The following is a 15,358-nucleotide window of genomic DNA, read 5'->3' as shown; positions in this document are numbered from 1 at the left end:
AGCCATGAGATTTCGGCTCTTGTGCGGGAGGGCGGGAAACCACGAGGATGCCTAGGATCCCTGTTCTGTGGAAGGGCTGTCCCAGGAGCACGGATGGCTCCATTTATTTGTTCATTTTTCTTTGTTCTTTTTCAGGAAAGAGATATCAACTCCCTCTATGACGTCAGCAGAATGTATGTGGATCCCAGTGAAATCAACCCTTCCATGGTATAGTGCCGACCTTCCAACTCACAGTGGTATCTTGACATTAGATGAACGCGGAAGCCACGGGGGGAGGGGCAGTCGGGAAAACTGGGCCGCCCCCCCCCCCCAAAAAAAATTTTTTTTTTTTTGGAAGAAATGATGATTGACAGCATGACATCTGGCATCTGGGAAGAGGTTAATAGAATTCCATCCAAATGCGACCGTTTCTTGCTATAATTCTGAGGTCTGATGAACCACCTTTGGGCCAGACAGCTTCTAATTAAAAGTCTTTCAAATGTTCCTTGCTCACCCACTGAGCCCGTGGTGTTTATAAATTCCATTTGGTTCAGTGACCTGTTCGCGGTGCGAAAGCTATCTCGTCTTCCCACCAGGGCTGCTGTGTAATTTCACGCAGGCAGGGCTGGATTTCACTCTCCGCCCTCAGCTCCTGGTTCCATCTCCAATTTAGTTTGAGCCTGTGGAGGAAGAGTGGTGGCGAGTTCTCTCTTTGGGGGGCTGTCTGGTACACGATGAGCGTACACCTCTCGTTTAGGAAGGGGCCCTGCTGGTGGGCTCTGTAGAATTATTATTATTTTTTTAATAGAAACTGATACTCCTTGGCTGATGCAAATCCCTTTCAGCAAGAAACGAAGTCTTGAAAAGTTGTGGGCGAATGGAATTGTGTACGAGATGCATTGGGGACGTAGCTTAATAGCAGAACCTTTTATTAGGAGTGACAGATGCTTTGGTTATGAGACTGCCATGGCCTTGTGGCAGCCGGATGGCCGGGGGTAGCAGGAGCCGTGCTAAACTGAGGACACACAGCCCCTCTTGGGGGCAGCTACCTCCCTGTGAGCTGTGATGCTTGTCCACCCAGAGAGCAGGCCGGGCCTCCTGATTTCTCAAGGGCAGCCAGTAATCTGGATGTTTGGTGTGACATCTCCCCGTTTTAAAATGCTGGCAACTAAACCAAGTTGCAGAGAGAGTCCTCCTGTACTGAGGCCAGTAAAACACGGCTGTATGTGGAATTGGATCCCACGCTGCCAGACCACAGTGAATGCCTCAAAGTCAAATTAGTATTACTGTGATAGAAAAAAAAAAATGATGTAACAATTTTAAAAGGGACACTCGGGAAACAAGAAAAATAATGAGCCTCCGTCTCGCGGTCCTGATGCAGTAGCTGTCTGCATTTTGGGTGGTCCGGCCCCCTGGTCTTTGCCTGGAGACGGAGTTTCTCGTCACCCCCACCGGCATTTGCCACTTGTATTCTGCTTTTCTTCACCTGTCATGTGGCCACATGGAACTGTCTCCACTGCTGATTTTTTTTGTCTTCTGCTAGGGCCGACCCCGTGGCATATGGAGGTTCCCAGGCTAGGGGTCTAATCAGAGCTGTAGCTGCTGGTCTACACCACAGCCACAGCAACACGGGATCTGAGCCTTGCCTGCGATCTACACCAGAGTTCACAGCAACACCGCATCCTTAACCCACTGAGCAAGGCCGGGATCGAACCCGCAACCTCATGGTTCCTAATTGGATTCATTAACCACTAAGCCACAGTGGGAACTCCCATTGCTGATCTTCTTAATGGCCGTTTCAGTTGAACCCGGGAGGCCAGGTAATTTAGATGAAGTATGTGGGCTGGAATTTTAACTTTGAAAAAGAGTGTTTTTAATGCTGAAGAAGATTCTGGGTGGCTGTGGCCACTTAGCCTTGTCCCCATGAACGGCCATTAGGCTCTTCTAGGTAACACGAACATGGGTTTCTTCATGTGTGAGGCTGTGTGTCTTCCGTTTTCAGTCCCTTGGAGGAGTTCTTAGAACTGGAGTGATAGTAGCAGTGATAATAGATACCACACGCACGGAGGACCCTCTAGTGAGCACCGTTCTAAACACGTCCTGGATCATCAGTCCTCACAGCAGCCCCAGGCGTTAGGCACCATTTTTGTGCCCATTGTACAGATGAGGAAACTGAGGTGCACGGAGGCTGAAGACTTGGTGAGGAAGGCATGGGTGGCTTATTTCACTTGTTCAGGAGGCACCTGACATGAGGACCAGTCCTGCCATCCGTCAGCTGGAGATCTGCTCCTTGTGGAAGCTGTTATCTGGCATCCCCGCTGCCAGTTTCATGGGGAAAGATGCGGCTCTGGTCCTCAAGCCCACCCTTGAAGCAGGTTGCAGTGGTGGAGCCAGCTCTCTTTGCAGGTCAGAGAGTCGAGGGCAAAAGCTCCAATTATCCCCTGGTTGGAGGTTCCTGTAGCAACATTGCTTCTTAGGGACCACTGTGGACAATGGCAATAACTCAGGTTAATGGATTCTTCCTCAGCTCAGCCACTTACCACTTGGTTGACTTTGGGCACAGATACTTCATCTTTCCAAACCTCGGTTTCCTCCTCTGTAAAATGGGCATAATATTACCTCTACCTACCTGATAGGGTTGTTGTGAAAAATGAAAGGGAGGTACTATAAATAAAAGGCCTAAAACAGGGCTTTGACTGTAGTAATCACTTAGGAAATGCTAACTATTTTCAATGTTGTCCTTATATTATCTCATTTAATAGTCTCAGTGACCACGAGACATGTGTAAAGTCTTAATTCCCATTTCACACATGGGGAAACTGAGGCTGGGAGAGCCTCAAGATTATATGGCCAGTAAGGAAGGGGCAAAGCAAGGATCTGAACCCACAGGTGTGACTCCATAGACCCTGCTCTGAGGAGCAGTTTTTGGGATTCCTTGTAAAACCCTCATTCCCATTTCCTTGGATCGAGGGAAGGGGAAGCCGCTGGTCTAAACAGGTGGGCGGTTTCAGAGGTTTTCCCATTAGTGTTTGCTTGCTGTGTGGGTGTTGGTATTGCCGTGGATTTATGCTTGCCGTGCAGCCGGCAGCAAAGCACATTCGCTGAAGAGACATTTGGTCCTCAGTCCTGTCTGGTTTCCCTAGTACCGAGACCACCATTTTTTAAAAAGCTTTGATTGTAGTTTGAATGGCCGCACTCAAGGCACATGGAAGTTTCTGGGCCAGGGATTTAATCTGAGCCATACATAGCTGCCACAATGCTGGATCCTCTAACCCACTGCGAAGGGCTGGGGATCAAACTCACACCTCCATAGAAAACCCCAAGCTGCTGCAGGCAGATTTTTTTTTTTTTTTTGCTATTTCTTTGGGCCGCTCCCACAGCATATGGAGGTTCCAAGGCTAGGGGTCGAATCAGAGCTGTAGCCACTGGCCTACGCCAGAGCCACAGCAACTCGGGATCTGAGCCAAGTCTGCAACCTACACCACAGTTCACGGCAACGCCGGATCGTTAACCCACTGAGCAAGGGCAGGGACCAAACCCGCAACCTCTTAGTTCCTAGTCGGATTCGTTAACCACTGCGCCACAACGGGAACTCCACGTAGGCAGATTCTTAACCTACTGTACCACAGCGGGAACTCCTGGAGAGCACCTTTTGATGAATTTCATGGAGAAGCACCTCATGAAAGAGGTGTTTCTTTTACTCTTACTTTTGCAGAACTGTCAGCGTCCTGCAGGAGTCTAGCTAGGGGACCCCTGGCCTAGGTAAAAATACTGGTGAGGCTCAGGGATGGCCAGAGATGGCGTTGACTTTGAACTTCCAGCATGGGCACTGAGGACTTCTGAGGTGGTGCTCTTCTTGGCTTAATAGGAGGGCACATCCTTTCTCTGTTGCTGAAATCCAGCAATACTGGGTCACTCTGAGGTGCCCTAGGCTCTGACTTTGGCCAGTCCCCATCCCTACTCCCTGGTACGATGGAGCCGCGGCTCCCTTGCGATGACAGCTTTTCACCAGCAGATGGCAGTGTAACCCTGGACTAATGCTTCCCTCTCTATGGAGAAGACCCACATGTGCCCGAAAATGCAGCCACCTCCCTCCACTCCTGTTGCCTGGCCTGACCTTTGCCTTCTTGTTTTCCCTGAAAGCCTCAGAGAACCGTGAAAGCGCTATATGACTACAGAGCCAAGCAAAGCGATGAGCTGAGCTTCTGCCGTGGCGCCCTCATCCACAATGTCTCCAAGGAGCCAGGGGGCTGGTAAGGCTGAGGGGAGCTGGGCCCTTGGTAATGAACTTGACTTGTCCCTTTTTAGTGGTGAGACACAAGTGCTGGCTGAGCCCTGACCCCTTTATGTGCAGCTCTGGGCTGGCTCTGGCCTGTCATACCTTCTCTGGGAAGGTGACTTGATGCATGCTCTCTTCGGAAACGTGAATAACAACGCTATGTCATTGATCACATCATATTGTGTATTATCTTAATTATTAATAGCAGCTGCTATTCATTGAGGTCTTACTCTGTGCCAAACACTACGCTAACTGCTTTCAAATATTATCTAACCCAATCTTTGTAACAGCCCTGCTGAGTTATGCTGGTGATCATTCGCGCTTTATAGATGCAGCATATGAGGCTTTCCAAGGTCCAGCGACAAAGCAGCACAGGCTCTTCCCATTACACAAGCCTGTGTGTGATTTTAAATTCAAGTTCTTGTGCTCGTGCTTAGTCCTGTGCCCTGTGTGCCTTAAGTCCTTAGTCCCGTGCAGTGGCCGCATCCTGGACTGCAGAGGGTACATTTTTAGGCCAAAGGCACTTGGGTCTGTGAGGGTTGAGTTAGTTCTTCTCCCTTTTCCCCTGAGAAGAATTCTCTGCCCATCCACAGGTCCCTAGGCAGGTGGGTTCAGGGGATGATTCCTACCTTAGTGCAGTAACTTGTTGATAACCATGAGCACTGGCCGAGACTCAGGCACCCCACAAAACTGGAATCTTTTCCTCCCACAAGATAGCTGGACCTGACTTAGAAATCTGAATCACAGCTCGAATGGAGCAATCTTGAGCACTCTCTGCAGCGCTTTGAAATAATTCGTTTAATCCACACAACGACCCTATAAAGTTGGTTCTGTTCTTACTTGGGTTTTAGAGATGAGGACACTGAGGCACAGAGAAGTACAGTAACCTGTCCGGGGCCACACAGCAGGCTGAGAGTTGAAGCCAGCCCTTCTGTCTCAAGAGCCCACATTCTTTTTTTTTTCTTTTTTAGGGCCACACCTGCAACATGTGTTAGTTCCCGGGCTAGGGATCAAATTGGAGCCACGGCTGCCAGGCACAGCCATGCTGACTCGGGATCTGAGCCGTGTCTGCAACTTACACCACAGCTCATGACAATGCTGGATACTTAACCCACTGAGTGAGGCCCAGGATCGAACCCGCATCCTCATGGATACTAGTTGGGTTCATAACTGCTGAGACACAATGGGAATTCTGGGGAGCCCACACTCTACCTCACTTCATGTGCTAGGTCCAGAGTTTTTAAGTAGGAGAACCCCCTCTTTCCAATCCAGTTCTTAGCTGGATCCACAGTGGATCTTGTCTCAAGAGGAGTTAAGAGACTAGTGTTAACTGCCTTCAGTGAGGATCTGCAGGGCAACCTGGGGCCCTGCTCAGGTGCCCTCATTTCTTGCTCTTTTCCTGGTGGCAACAGTGCCACCTTGTGGGATGCCTGTGTCAGACCACTCTTTTTTTTTTTTTGCATCCTTCCAGATTAGAGGACCAGATAACTTTTGTTCAAGCCAGGATGTATTTGAGAGTAAAGTGCTTTTTTCATAATTAAACCTGGACCACAGGTGTAAAGCACTCAGTTCTGGGCAAATGGGCTGTACGATTCCCCTGTATACAGCTAGACTTTTCCCGGGATGGGTCTAGAGAAATGAAGGTGAAGAGTGTGAAGTGGGCTCATAGGTGGTAATTCTGTATTTGCCACCAGTCCTCACTCTGCTTATTCAGGTCCACCACCTTCTGTTAAGTGCCCCCGAGTAGAGATTTGATTGAGACCAAGAAAGGTGTCATGCAGAGGGGAAGACAGATGTATAACTCTTAAGTTAATACAAGGCGCAGACGGCTTCAGCAGCTGTGGGGACAGATGCCCAGGAGCACAGAAGAAGAGCACTTGGCCTAGGTGGCAGTCAGGGAAGGCTCCCTGGAGGAGGAAGGCCCCGGCTGAGACTTAAATGCTTCGTAGGAGCCATTTCAGCTGGCTATGAAGAGCAGGGACGGAGGCCTAGAAGCTGGACGGCATGGCAGGGCCACAAGGGGAAGGGGCCGCGGGTGGTCTGGAGTGACTCTCCGGTTCCAGTCAGAGAGATGCAGGGGGTTGAGGGCCGAGGGTCCCTGGAGTTAGTGCGTTCTGGGTTTTGATTGGCAGGCTAAACAGTTGAGGCCTGGGTTTGAAGGTCTTGCGCGCTGTGGTGGGGTCAGAGGTACATTCTGGAAAGTGCCCCCTGGCGCAGGAAGTAGCCCACAGGAAGGGCTGGGCGGGGAGCCCTGCCTGTCCAGGCGCTGGACCTGGGGGAGCATCTCGGGGCCCTGCCAGTTTGGCTGAGTCGAGACGCACGCGTAGATTGCCTATGTTTTGAGGTATCAGTGTTGCCACAGAGGAGGGAAGAAGGGGGGCACGGTTTTAGCTGAAGAACGAGAACACACCCCCTGAGGGCTGAATATGCACAAGGCGCTATTCAAAGCCAGCAGCATATGGTAACTCGTCCAGTCCCAGTAAAATGCTCTGAGGGTGGCCCTGGGACGGCCCCACTTACGGAGGGAGGGTCAGGGGCACAGAGCTCCTGTGGAGTTGGCAGTGGAACTGAAATTGGATTTGCTTCTAGAACCTTCCTTATTCACAGCCCTTCCTGAAAGGGGGTTGCGCCTGCTCTAGAGCAGAGCTTCCGTCTTGTGTGGTGTCTGATGTCCACGTACATCACTGAGATTTTGGACCTTTGGTGGCTTTGACCAAACCCCAGGAGCATGGCCAGGGGAGGACGTGACCTGACCCCCGCGCCCCCAGCACTCAGAGCTGATTTGAAAAAGCAGGGGATCCCTTTGATATGCTCTGCTGTCACAGCTAATGACCACCTCCTCCGGTCACGTGGCTACTAACCCCCTCCCCGTGCCCCCCCCAGCCCCCTCCCCAGCTGGGAACTGGTGAGCGGTAACGCCGCTCCGCCGCGGCCCTCTGACACTGTGTTTCGGCAGGTGGAAAGGAGACTACGGAACCAGAATCCAGCAGTACTTCCCGTCCAATTACGTCGAGGACATTTCAGCCGTTGATGTGGAGGAGCTGGAGAAGCAGGTGAGACTCCATCGTGCACGGTGGGGGAACCCCGGATCCCATTCTCGGGGATCCACAGGCCATCTCAGTGGACACATTTGACACGCGTGACTGTGTGGGCCCTGCAGAGCTCCGGGACAGGGGACAACAGTGACGGGGAAGTTGGGACTGTCCCCCTAGGCATGGAGGGTGAAAGGCACTGTGACAGGACAGTCAGGTTGTAATGAGGATGTGCTGGGCTGGCAGGCTTTGCATATGCAGGAGAATTCCCTCCAGAGTCAAAACAGCCAAGTGGCCAAATGGGAAATTTGTCCTTTGCTGAGAGCGGCTTGCAAATGAAACACATTGAGTTTGGCCCGCCAGACGCTGAGAACGTGCTTGGTGTGTGTAAGCTGGCCCAAGTGGAAGGGGAGCTGAGGTCGTCCTGGCTTCATTCCAGACCCGGTGTCTGTTGCCTGCTGCCTCCTGCCTCCTGCTCGGAAGGCTCGAAGGGCAGCCACTCTCAGTGTGACAGCCCGGCACCAAGGCTGGCAAGTCTTAGGCCTTCTTCTAAGGAAGTGGGGCAATCTGGGAAGGCTGCATGGAGGAAAAGGCCTTTGAGTCTCAGAAGTCAAGTTAGAGTTCAACAGCCAGAGGCCGGCAGAAGGGAATTCAGGTGGGAGGTACAGCCTACACAAAAGTGTGTGGCAGGAATGTTGACTGTGCTCGGCCTGAGGCAGAGTCGTGACCCCCCCTCGCTGTGTCTGTCCCGGGCTGCCCTCACCCACACAGTCGGCAGGAGCCCGGTGGAGAGGTGGGTAAGCGTGAGCCAGGGACAGTTCTGCTCACCTTCCTGAGACCCGGAGTTCCCCGTCTCACCTGGCCCCGGGGGTGGTTCAGGTGCACAGCCAGAGGAAGAGCCGGAGGGCTGAGCAGGGCCCAGAAAACCTCAAGGCCAGATTACCCCGCGGAGGTGTTGCTCCTGTAGGACACAGGAACCTGCGGAAGGGTCTCGGGCGGGGCTTTAAAAAGGCAGCCAGACAGGCGCATTTCATCGTAATGGCAGAAGAAAAGGTCAAGGGTGTTTTTGGAAACCAGAGCCGCAGAAATGCTTCGAAACCTCTTCTGGGATTCACAGGGCCCGTCGTTCCAGCCTGGAAAATGAAACGCGGGCCCTGCCCGCACCTGCTCGCTGCCGGGTCCCCGTCAGCAACGTGCTTCACTACTTAGCTCTCTCCCCGCAGACACAGCCTGTGATGAAAACGCATTTTAAACAGTTCCACAGGCAGTGTCTCTGCTAAACGGTGTGCTTTGGAACCTGGTTATCTTTATTCTTTCCATTAAGACTAACGTGAGTTATGTCTTGTTTCTTCACAGATTATTGAAGACAATCCCTTAGGGTCTCTTTGCAGAGGAATCCTGGATCTCAACACCTATAATGTGGGTATGTGCACACATCAGCCCGGATTCCCACCCAAATCCCCCACGGCCTGGCCTCAGGAGGGTCCCGGGCAGGGAGGTGGCTGGGCCTGGGTCCTTCCAGCCTGGCCCCAGCCTCCGAGGCTGGGCACTGAGCCAGTCTGGGCAGTGGGTGCAGTGCTAGGTCTTGATGGCTCTGCTGTTAACATCTGCAAAACTGTGAACCTGAGTCTGGCGTGCGCACGACAGGTGCTGGACGGTCGCTCGTCGATGTTGCTCCCAGCATCATCATCCGCGTTCTGGGGTCTGCCTGGGTGCCCCAGGCTTTTCTCGGGGCGGGGGTGGGGGGCGAGATGTTGGCTGGGCTGCAGGGGAGCGTATTTTCGGGAGGGTCTGGTTCCCAGCCCAGCTCTGCCTCTCAGTGGCTCTGAGACCCTGGGCCTGTCACTGCTCCTCTCAGCTGCAGCTTCCTGGCCGCTTAGCTAGCCGTCAGGAAACCTGGCCTGGCGCCCCGCTTCCACCCTCCCCCAGAGTCTGGTGCAGGAGGGAGCACACAGCCTCGGTGGTGGGGGGAGGGCTATGATGGGCCTGGGGCTTCCCGGGCCTTTTAAATGAGCCTTTGGCACCTTCCAGATGAAGGGGCTGAAGGCGGGGTGGAGAGACCCTCTAGGCAAGAAGGCCTGGCAGCTTTCTTCCCGAGCAGCCCACATGCCCACAGCAGGCCCCTGTGCCCCCTGCGATTGGTCGGTCCATTAGCCTCAGCAGGTGGGCGAGGGAGTCTCCGTTCCAGTTAACTGGGGAGAAAAGCAAGTCCCTGTAGGGACCACAGGACCTGTGAGTTACCAGACAAGCTGGGTCCGCGCATTCAGGCTCCTGCTCTTAGCTGTGTGGCCTTTGTGTGTCCCGCCCCGAGTCTGCAGGGCCCAGGAGCAGGCTCAGGGTTATACGAGGGAGTGTGGCGTCAGGCCGGATTTGAGCCTCAGCTTTGCCACTGCCAGCTCTGGGACCTTCCGTGGGTTTCTTCGCCTTGAGTCTCCTGTGACCTGGGCAGAACAGGACCAGCACCCCCAGAAAGGTGTGATAAGGAGTAACTGAGATGCCATGTGTGTGAGCTGCTCCGAGCATATCTTGGCGTCCAAGAGCCCAGAGATCTTAGCCCATGACGTCACTGGGCAGAGACGGTCTCCTCTCGTCGCCTTGACTTTCGTGGCTAGAGAGCACTCTTCTGCAGAGAGGATCTGTTCCATGTCTGGCTTCTCGTGCTGCCGGCGATCCTTGGCTCAAGGCGGTGACTCGAATCTCTGCCTCCATCTTCAGTGGCCACCTCCCCTGGTTCTCCGCCTCAGTTTGTCGTCTCCTTTCTCCAGTAAAGGACACTGGTTCTTAGTTTTAGGGTCCACCCTAAAAGTGGCGTCCTGATCCCCATAGACCCCATCTCCAAATAAGGTCACATTTACAGGCCCTGGGGGTTAAGACCTGGCCACAAGGTAGACGTCCCCGTCAGCGCTGACCTTGAGGACAAGCAGTGGCGGCTGGGCGGGGTTCATGAGAGGAGTGGCCCGGGCAGTGGACGTCTGGTCTTCGTGGCCTTCCAAGAGGCTGATGGGGTCTTTTGTTATCCTTTCCCGAAGTGAAAGCCCCCCAGGGGAAAAACCAGAAGCCTTTCGTCTTTATCTTGGAGCCCAAGAAGCAGGGCGATCCTCCGGTGGAGTTTGCCACGGACAGGGTGGAGGAGCTCTTTGAGTGGTTTCAGAGCATCCGGGAGATCACCTGGAAGATAGACACCAAGGTAAGGCTTTTGCTCACCTGGGCTCAGGTGGGCCTGGTACCCTCAGGCTTCTGCCGGGCAGGGGTGGGTCTGGGCCGCACGAGGGGCAGGCCCAGCGGCAGGCCCAGTTCAAGGTGGAGGTGGAGGGGTGTTCAGAGAGTAGGAACAGGCAGGGACAGTGGAGTCCCCTGGGGAGCCGGGTCTAGTTGGAGTCTTTGAAGGCTCAGCGTGTACACTGGCCCCGTGTCTCTTAACCAAGTTTTGCCTTCCTCCTTTTGAAGGCTGTCTTGTTTCTCAGTATTGTTTAAAGCAGCCTGGATCCTTCCAGTGAGCCTTCATGGAGCTCCCCTCCCTGGACTGGAAAGGGTTCTGGGACACTGTCATTGACACGATCCAGCCCTTTTATTCTAGAAGGCTGTATTCTTGTGGGAGAACTTCCACTCGAGACAGGAATGGGTTTTTTAGGGTTTATCCAAAATGGAGCATTAGCGCTTGGCTTGAGGTCTTTTGAGAAGGATGAGGTTCTAGGTAAGGATTAGAATTAAGTCGACTGGAGTTTGCATCCCGGCAGGGCTGGGCCTTGGGTATGTAACCGCACTTTGTTGGACTTTGGTTTCTTTGTCAGTAATGAGGAGCCAAATACCTAACTCCCAGGATGCAGCGAGGATGAAATGAGATGCTGTGTGGAAGTGCTCCCCCTGGAGCCTAACACGCGGCAGGGGCCCAGGTCATGATGCTATTGAATTGCCTGGAGGACAAGGGGCCCTGCGTGTTGCCATGTCTTGGATGAGGGAGCGAGGTGCTGTCTGCTCTTTCTTCCTTCCAGAGAACTGGGAGGAAATTTTAGGGTTTCCCATGCAGTCACTTGCTTCTAAGGCAGGTCTTGATCCAGAGGACTGATTTTGGACCCTTCCGACCTCTGCTTATAGCTCATGCATTTCTTCCCCCTTCCCGACCCCAAGTACTTGGCTGATCGTTGCCCCCCGCCCGCTGTGGGGGCCTTCGCGTCCTGGCCAGTCTTTGGTTACCAGAGGCCACCTGACTCATCCTTCTTTAAGCAACTTTGTGCAGAAGGCTGTTCAGCTGGGCACCCTCCCTGGCAGGGCCTGCTGTCTCTCCCTGTACTGGAATCCCATCAGAAGCCTTACGTATATGGGTCCTTATTCTCTTTTTTTTCCTTCTCGCTTTTTAAGGCCACTGCCCCCATGACATATGGAGGTTTCCAGGCTGGGGGTCAAGTCAGAGCTGTGGGTACTGGCCTACCACACAGCCACAGCCACACCAGATCCCAGCTGCATCTGCGACCTACACCACAGCTCACGGCAACGCCGGATCCTTAACCCACTGAGCAAGGCCAGGGATTGAGCCTGCATCCTTATGGATGCTAGTCGGATTCATTTCTGCCGAGCCACAACGGGAACTGCGAGGCTTGTCACAGCATGACTTCTGTCACTTGGGATGAACCACAAGCTTGTGGCCAGCAAGGCTGCTCCCCTCTTACTGCCCTCTGGTGCCTCCGTTGCAGTACAGCTCCGAAGTGACGGCGGGGTGGGTGGGGGGGCTGTCCTGGGGTTCGTTTCAAAGAGCCCATCCCCGTCTTCTAGGCATGTTCTCATTGCCCGTGAGTGGTTGTCAAGATCTGCATGGCACCGCCTGCTGGCATGTGCCCTCCGTGAGCATGGGCTCGTGTCTGGGATTCTGGGCCCCTCTAGCTGAGAAAGGGCTAAAACACTCGTGAGGACGCCTTGAGCAGCTGTGTTGATTCTCGGGCACTCAAGCCTCCCGGGGGGATGGGGCCTGGCGCTGATACCTCGGCCTGCTGCTTCCTGGTTTTCTCCGTTTCTTTTTGGAGAAAAATGTGACTTCACTTGAAGCGTGTGCCCTCCCCTGCCAACTGCATGAAGGTGTCTGAAGTTAAGCCTCGCTCTTCAAGGCTGCTCGCCTCGGCTTTTGCTCTCCATTCCTTTTTAATTGGCTTTATCATCTTACCTATGAATGCTGGCCTCTGAGGCCGGTTTGAAAGCTGGCTCTGCCCACTGGGCACAGCCTCCAGCCTCCCTGTGCCTCAGTTTCCCCGGCTGTGTGACGAGGCTAACCTGAATACTCACCTCCCAGAGCTCCTGGGGGCATTCAATGAGGAGGCCTCTGCCCTTGCCAGGCCTGGGGCCCCCAGGGGGTGTAGCCAAGCGGACCGGCCCGGGCACGCCTCCCCGGGTCAAGGACGAGCACACCTGTGGTTTAGACAAGCAGGTGAGGGCACCCGCTTTCTTTTGTAAGGAGGACAGCCCTCGGCCGAGAAGAGCTGAGGCGCGAGCCTTCGGGAAGGTTTGAGGAAAGCAGTATCTCTTTCCCAGTTCTGGATGGAGTCCTCCTGGTGGGCATCCTGGAGGAGCAGTGCTTTGGGGGGCATCCAGAAGGAGAAAGGCTCTGATGGCCCTGCAGAGGAGGGGGGAGGACAGGGCTGCTGCAGGGCGAGGAGCCAGGAGGTCCTTGCTGTGGTTCTCAGAGGGACCCGGGATGGGGAACTCGTGCATTTCAGAGAGGTCTTCTCCAGTGGAGGCTGATGACGTACAAGCGACGAAGCAGGGTGGTAACGCGGGTGAGGCTGATGGCTTCAGCGCTGGCCCTCGGTGGAGCCTGGGGAAGGCTCTTCTACCTTTCCGTGGTAGAAAGAGAAAAAGTCTTCCTCTCAGGGAAGCGGGGCCTAGATAATCGCCATCAAGCGATGCCCCAGGCCAAGCGGCCCTCCCACCCCCCATGGTGAATGTCACCATCTGCGTGGGGTCTTCTCTCCAGTGTCCCCTGACCCCTTGGCCGGTGGGAGGATGAGTGGATTGGGTGTGGCCTGAGAGGGCGGCCTGGTTTGGAGTGACGTGAGCGCCCATGCTTATTGAAGATGGATTGGACTATGGGGCCCCCGACGGAGAATGCAACTCCCAGGCCTGCGGCATGTGACCGGCTCCTGGAGAGCAGGGGAGGGAGTGAGGACGACGACGCCCTGGTCTGGAGAGCGTCTAGCTCGGGCGCTAGAGCCTGATGTAACAGCTTGGGGGTCGGGGGGGGCAGGAGGCCTGGATCCGAGGGTTAAGGAGGGAGGGGTGTGACAGAGAAGAGCCCTCGTTCCCCTCTCTTCTCAAGAGCTGTGGCTAGAACCGATCCCGGATCCCAGGCCGAGGCAGCTCGGGGGGGAGACTTTCCGCAGTTCCAGGAAGGAGGGGGAGGGGCAGCAGCAAGGAGCGCGGTCCGGGGCATGAAAGGTCTGAGCATGCGCGAGGGGCGGAGGCGGGAGAGGGGACCCGGAGGACACCGCGGCGGAGGGGCTGCGGGGGTGGCATGAAGCTAATGCTGGTTGGCTCCACGCAGGAGAACAACATGAGGTACTGGGAGAAGAACCAGTCCATCGCCATCGAGCTCTCAGACCTGGTCGTCTACTGCAAACCCACCAGCAAGACCAAGGACAACTTAGGTACCGTCCCCCGTGACTCTGCCTCTGGACCTGGTGAAAGCCCTCCATGCCTCTGGCGTCTGGTGTCAGAGGGCACAGTGAGAACGCTTCCCACACGTCCCGAGGGCACAGTGAAAGCCTCCTGGGTTTGTGCTCAGGGCCAGGGTCCTGGGCAGTCAGGCGCTTCTGTTACCTTCAGCAGGAAAAGCCTCTTCAAAGGTGGAGTCGTTTTCCTGCTGCTGTGACAAGTTGCTACAAACGTGGTGGCTGAAAGCACACGTATTTACTATTTACTCCCTCCTGGTCCAAAATCAGGCTCCCTGAGCAAGGCAAAGTGTCAGCAGGGCCTCACGTTCTCCAGGGAGGAGGGTCTGTTCCTTGCCTCTTCAGCTATTTCTTTTTCTTTTTTTTTTCTTTTTAAAAATAATTGGGTGAATTTTATTGTATTTGTATCAACACAACCTCATTTTAGAACACTTCCAGGCCCAACCCCCGTCCGCCTCCCCTACCTGGTAACCCTAAGTTTTTCAATGTCTGCGAGTCTGTTTCTGTTCAGCAAATAAGTCCATTTGTATCTTTTCTTTCTTTCTTTTGCTTTTTAGGGCCGCGCCTGCAGCACCTGGAGGCTCCCAGGCTAGGGGTCGAATTGGAGCTGTAGCTGCCGGCCTACACCACAGCTCCTGGCAATGCCAGGGATCCAACCTCTGTCCTCATGGATGCTAGTCAGCTTCATTAACCGCTGAGCCACGACGGGAACTCCTGTGTCCTTTTTTAGGTTCCACACACCAATGATAGCTTATGATGTTTGTGTTTCACTGTCTGAGTAGCTTCACTTAGTATGGTAATTTCTAGGCCCATCCATGTTGCTGCAAATGCTATTATTTCACTCTTTTTATGGGAGTAATTCTCCATTGCATATAGGCTTGGTGGCACTAGCGTTCCTTGGCTTGTGGCCATGCCACTCCAATGCCTACGTCTCCATCTCAAGCCCTTCACCTTAGTCAGCAAAGTCTCTCTGCCACATAAGGAACATGGTCACAGGTTCCAGAGACCAGGAACCGGGTGGGTTTGGGGACCATTCTTCAGCCTCCTGCAGAAAGGTTCAGAAATGGATCGTTGACCGCATTCTGCCAAGGAGCAAGTTCTTTGATCTAATAAATGGTCCCGTTCATCTTTTCTTCCCCCTTTCGAGCAGCTCCTGTCTCGGATCGCAGGCATCTGAGATTCCAGGGCACAGGACCAGAGGAGCAGTACTGAACCCCAGGGCTCGTGGTCACTGGGAGGCTGGTCTCTGGGTCGCCCAGACGCAGGGAAAGATGTCCAAGCGCCAGACCGGCCCTGGCCAGGTTCCGTGTGTTCACGAGCCGTCCCACCACGGCTGGGCGTGAGGAGCAGAGCTCCGCACAAGCAAAGGCTTGCCTCGTGTTCCACACGCCTCCTCCCCTTCTTTATCCCGT

General features: G+C 54.3%; 1 protein-coding gene across 2 annotated transcripts in view; it reads left to right on the top strand.

The window, feature by feature from the left end:
* Nucleotides 1–15,358, top strand: part of PLCG2 (phospholipase C gamma 2) — a 166,615-nt gene that overhangs the window by 116,309 nt on the left and 34,948 nt on the right. For both annotated transcript variants that reach the window (XM_047792326.1, XM_047792327.1), the window contains exons 21-26: nucleotides 136–207; nucleotides 4,123–4,232; nucleotides 7,215–7,311; nucleotides 8,647–8,713; nucleotides 10,320–10,477; nucleotides 13,820–13,922. In XM_047792326.1, the coding sequence (XP_047648282.1) occupies nucleotides 136–207; nucleotides 4,123–4,232; nucleotides 7,215–7,311; nucleotides 8,647–8,713; nucleotides 10,320–10,477; nucleotides 13,820–13,922 (607 nt within the window). The remainder of the gene's footprint in view (nucleotides 1–135; nucleotides 208–4,122; nucleotides 4,233–7,214; nucleotides 7,312–8,646; nucleotides 8,714–10,319; nucleotides 10,478–13,819; nucleotides 13,923–15,358) is intronic.

The sequence above is a fragment of the Phacochoerus africanus genome, chromosome 8 (assembly GCF_016906955.1).
Source record: "Phacochoerus africanus isolate WHEZ1 chromosome 8, ROS_Pafr_v1, whole genome shotgun sequence".
NCBI lineage: Eukaryota > Metazoa > Chordata > Mammalia > Artiodactyla > Suidae > Phacochoerus > Phacochoerus africanus.
This window is presented reverse-complemented; position numbering and strand designations above follow the sequence as displayed.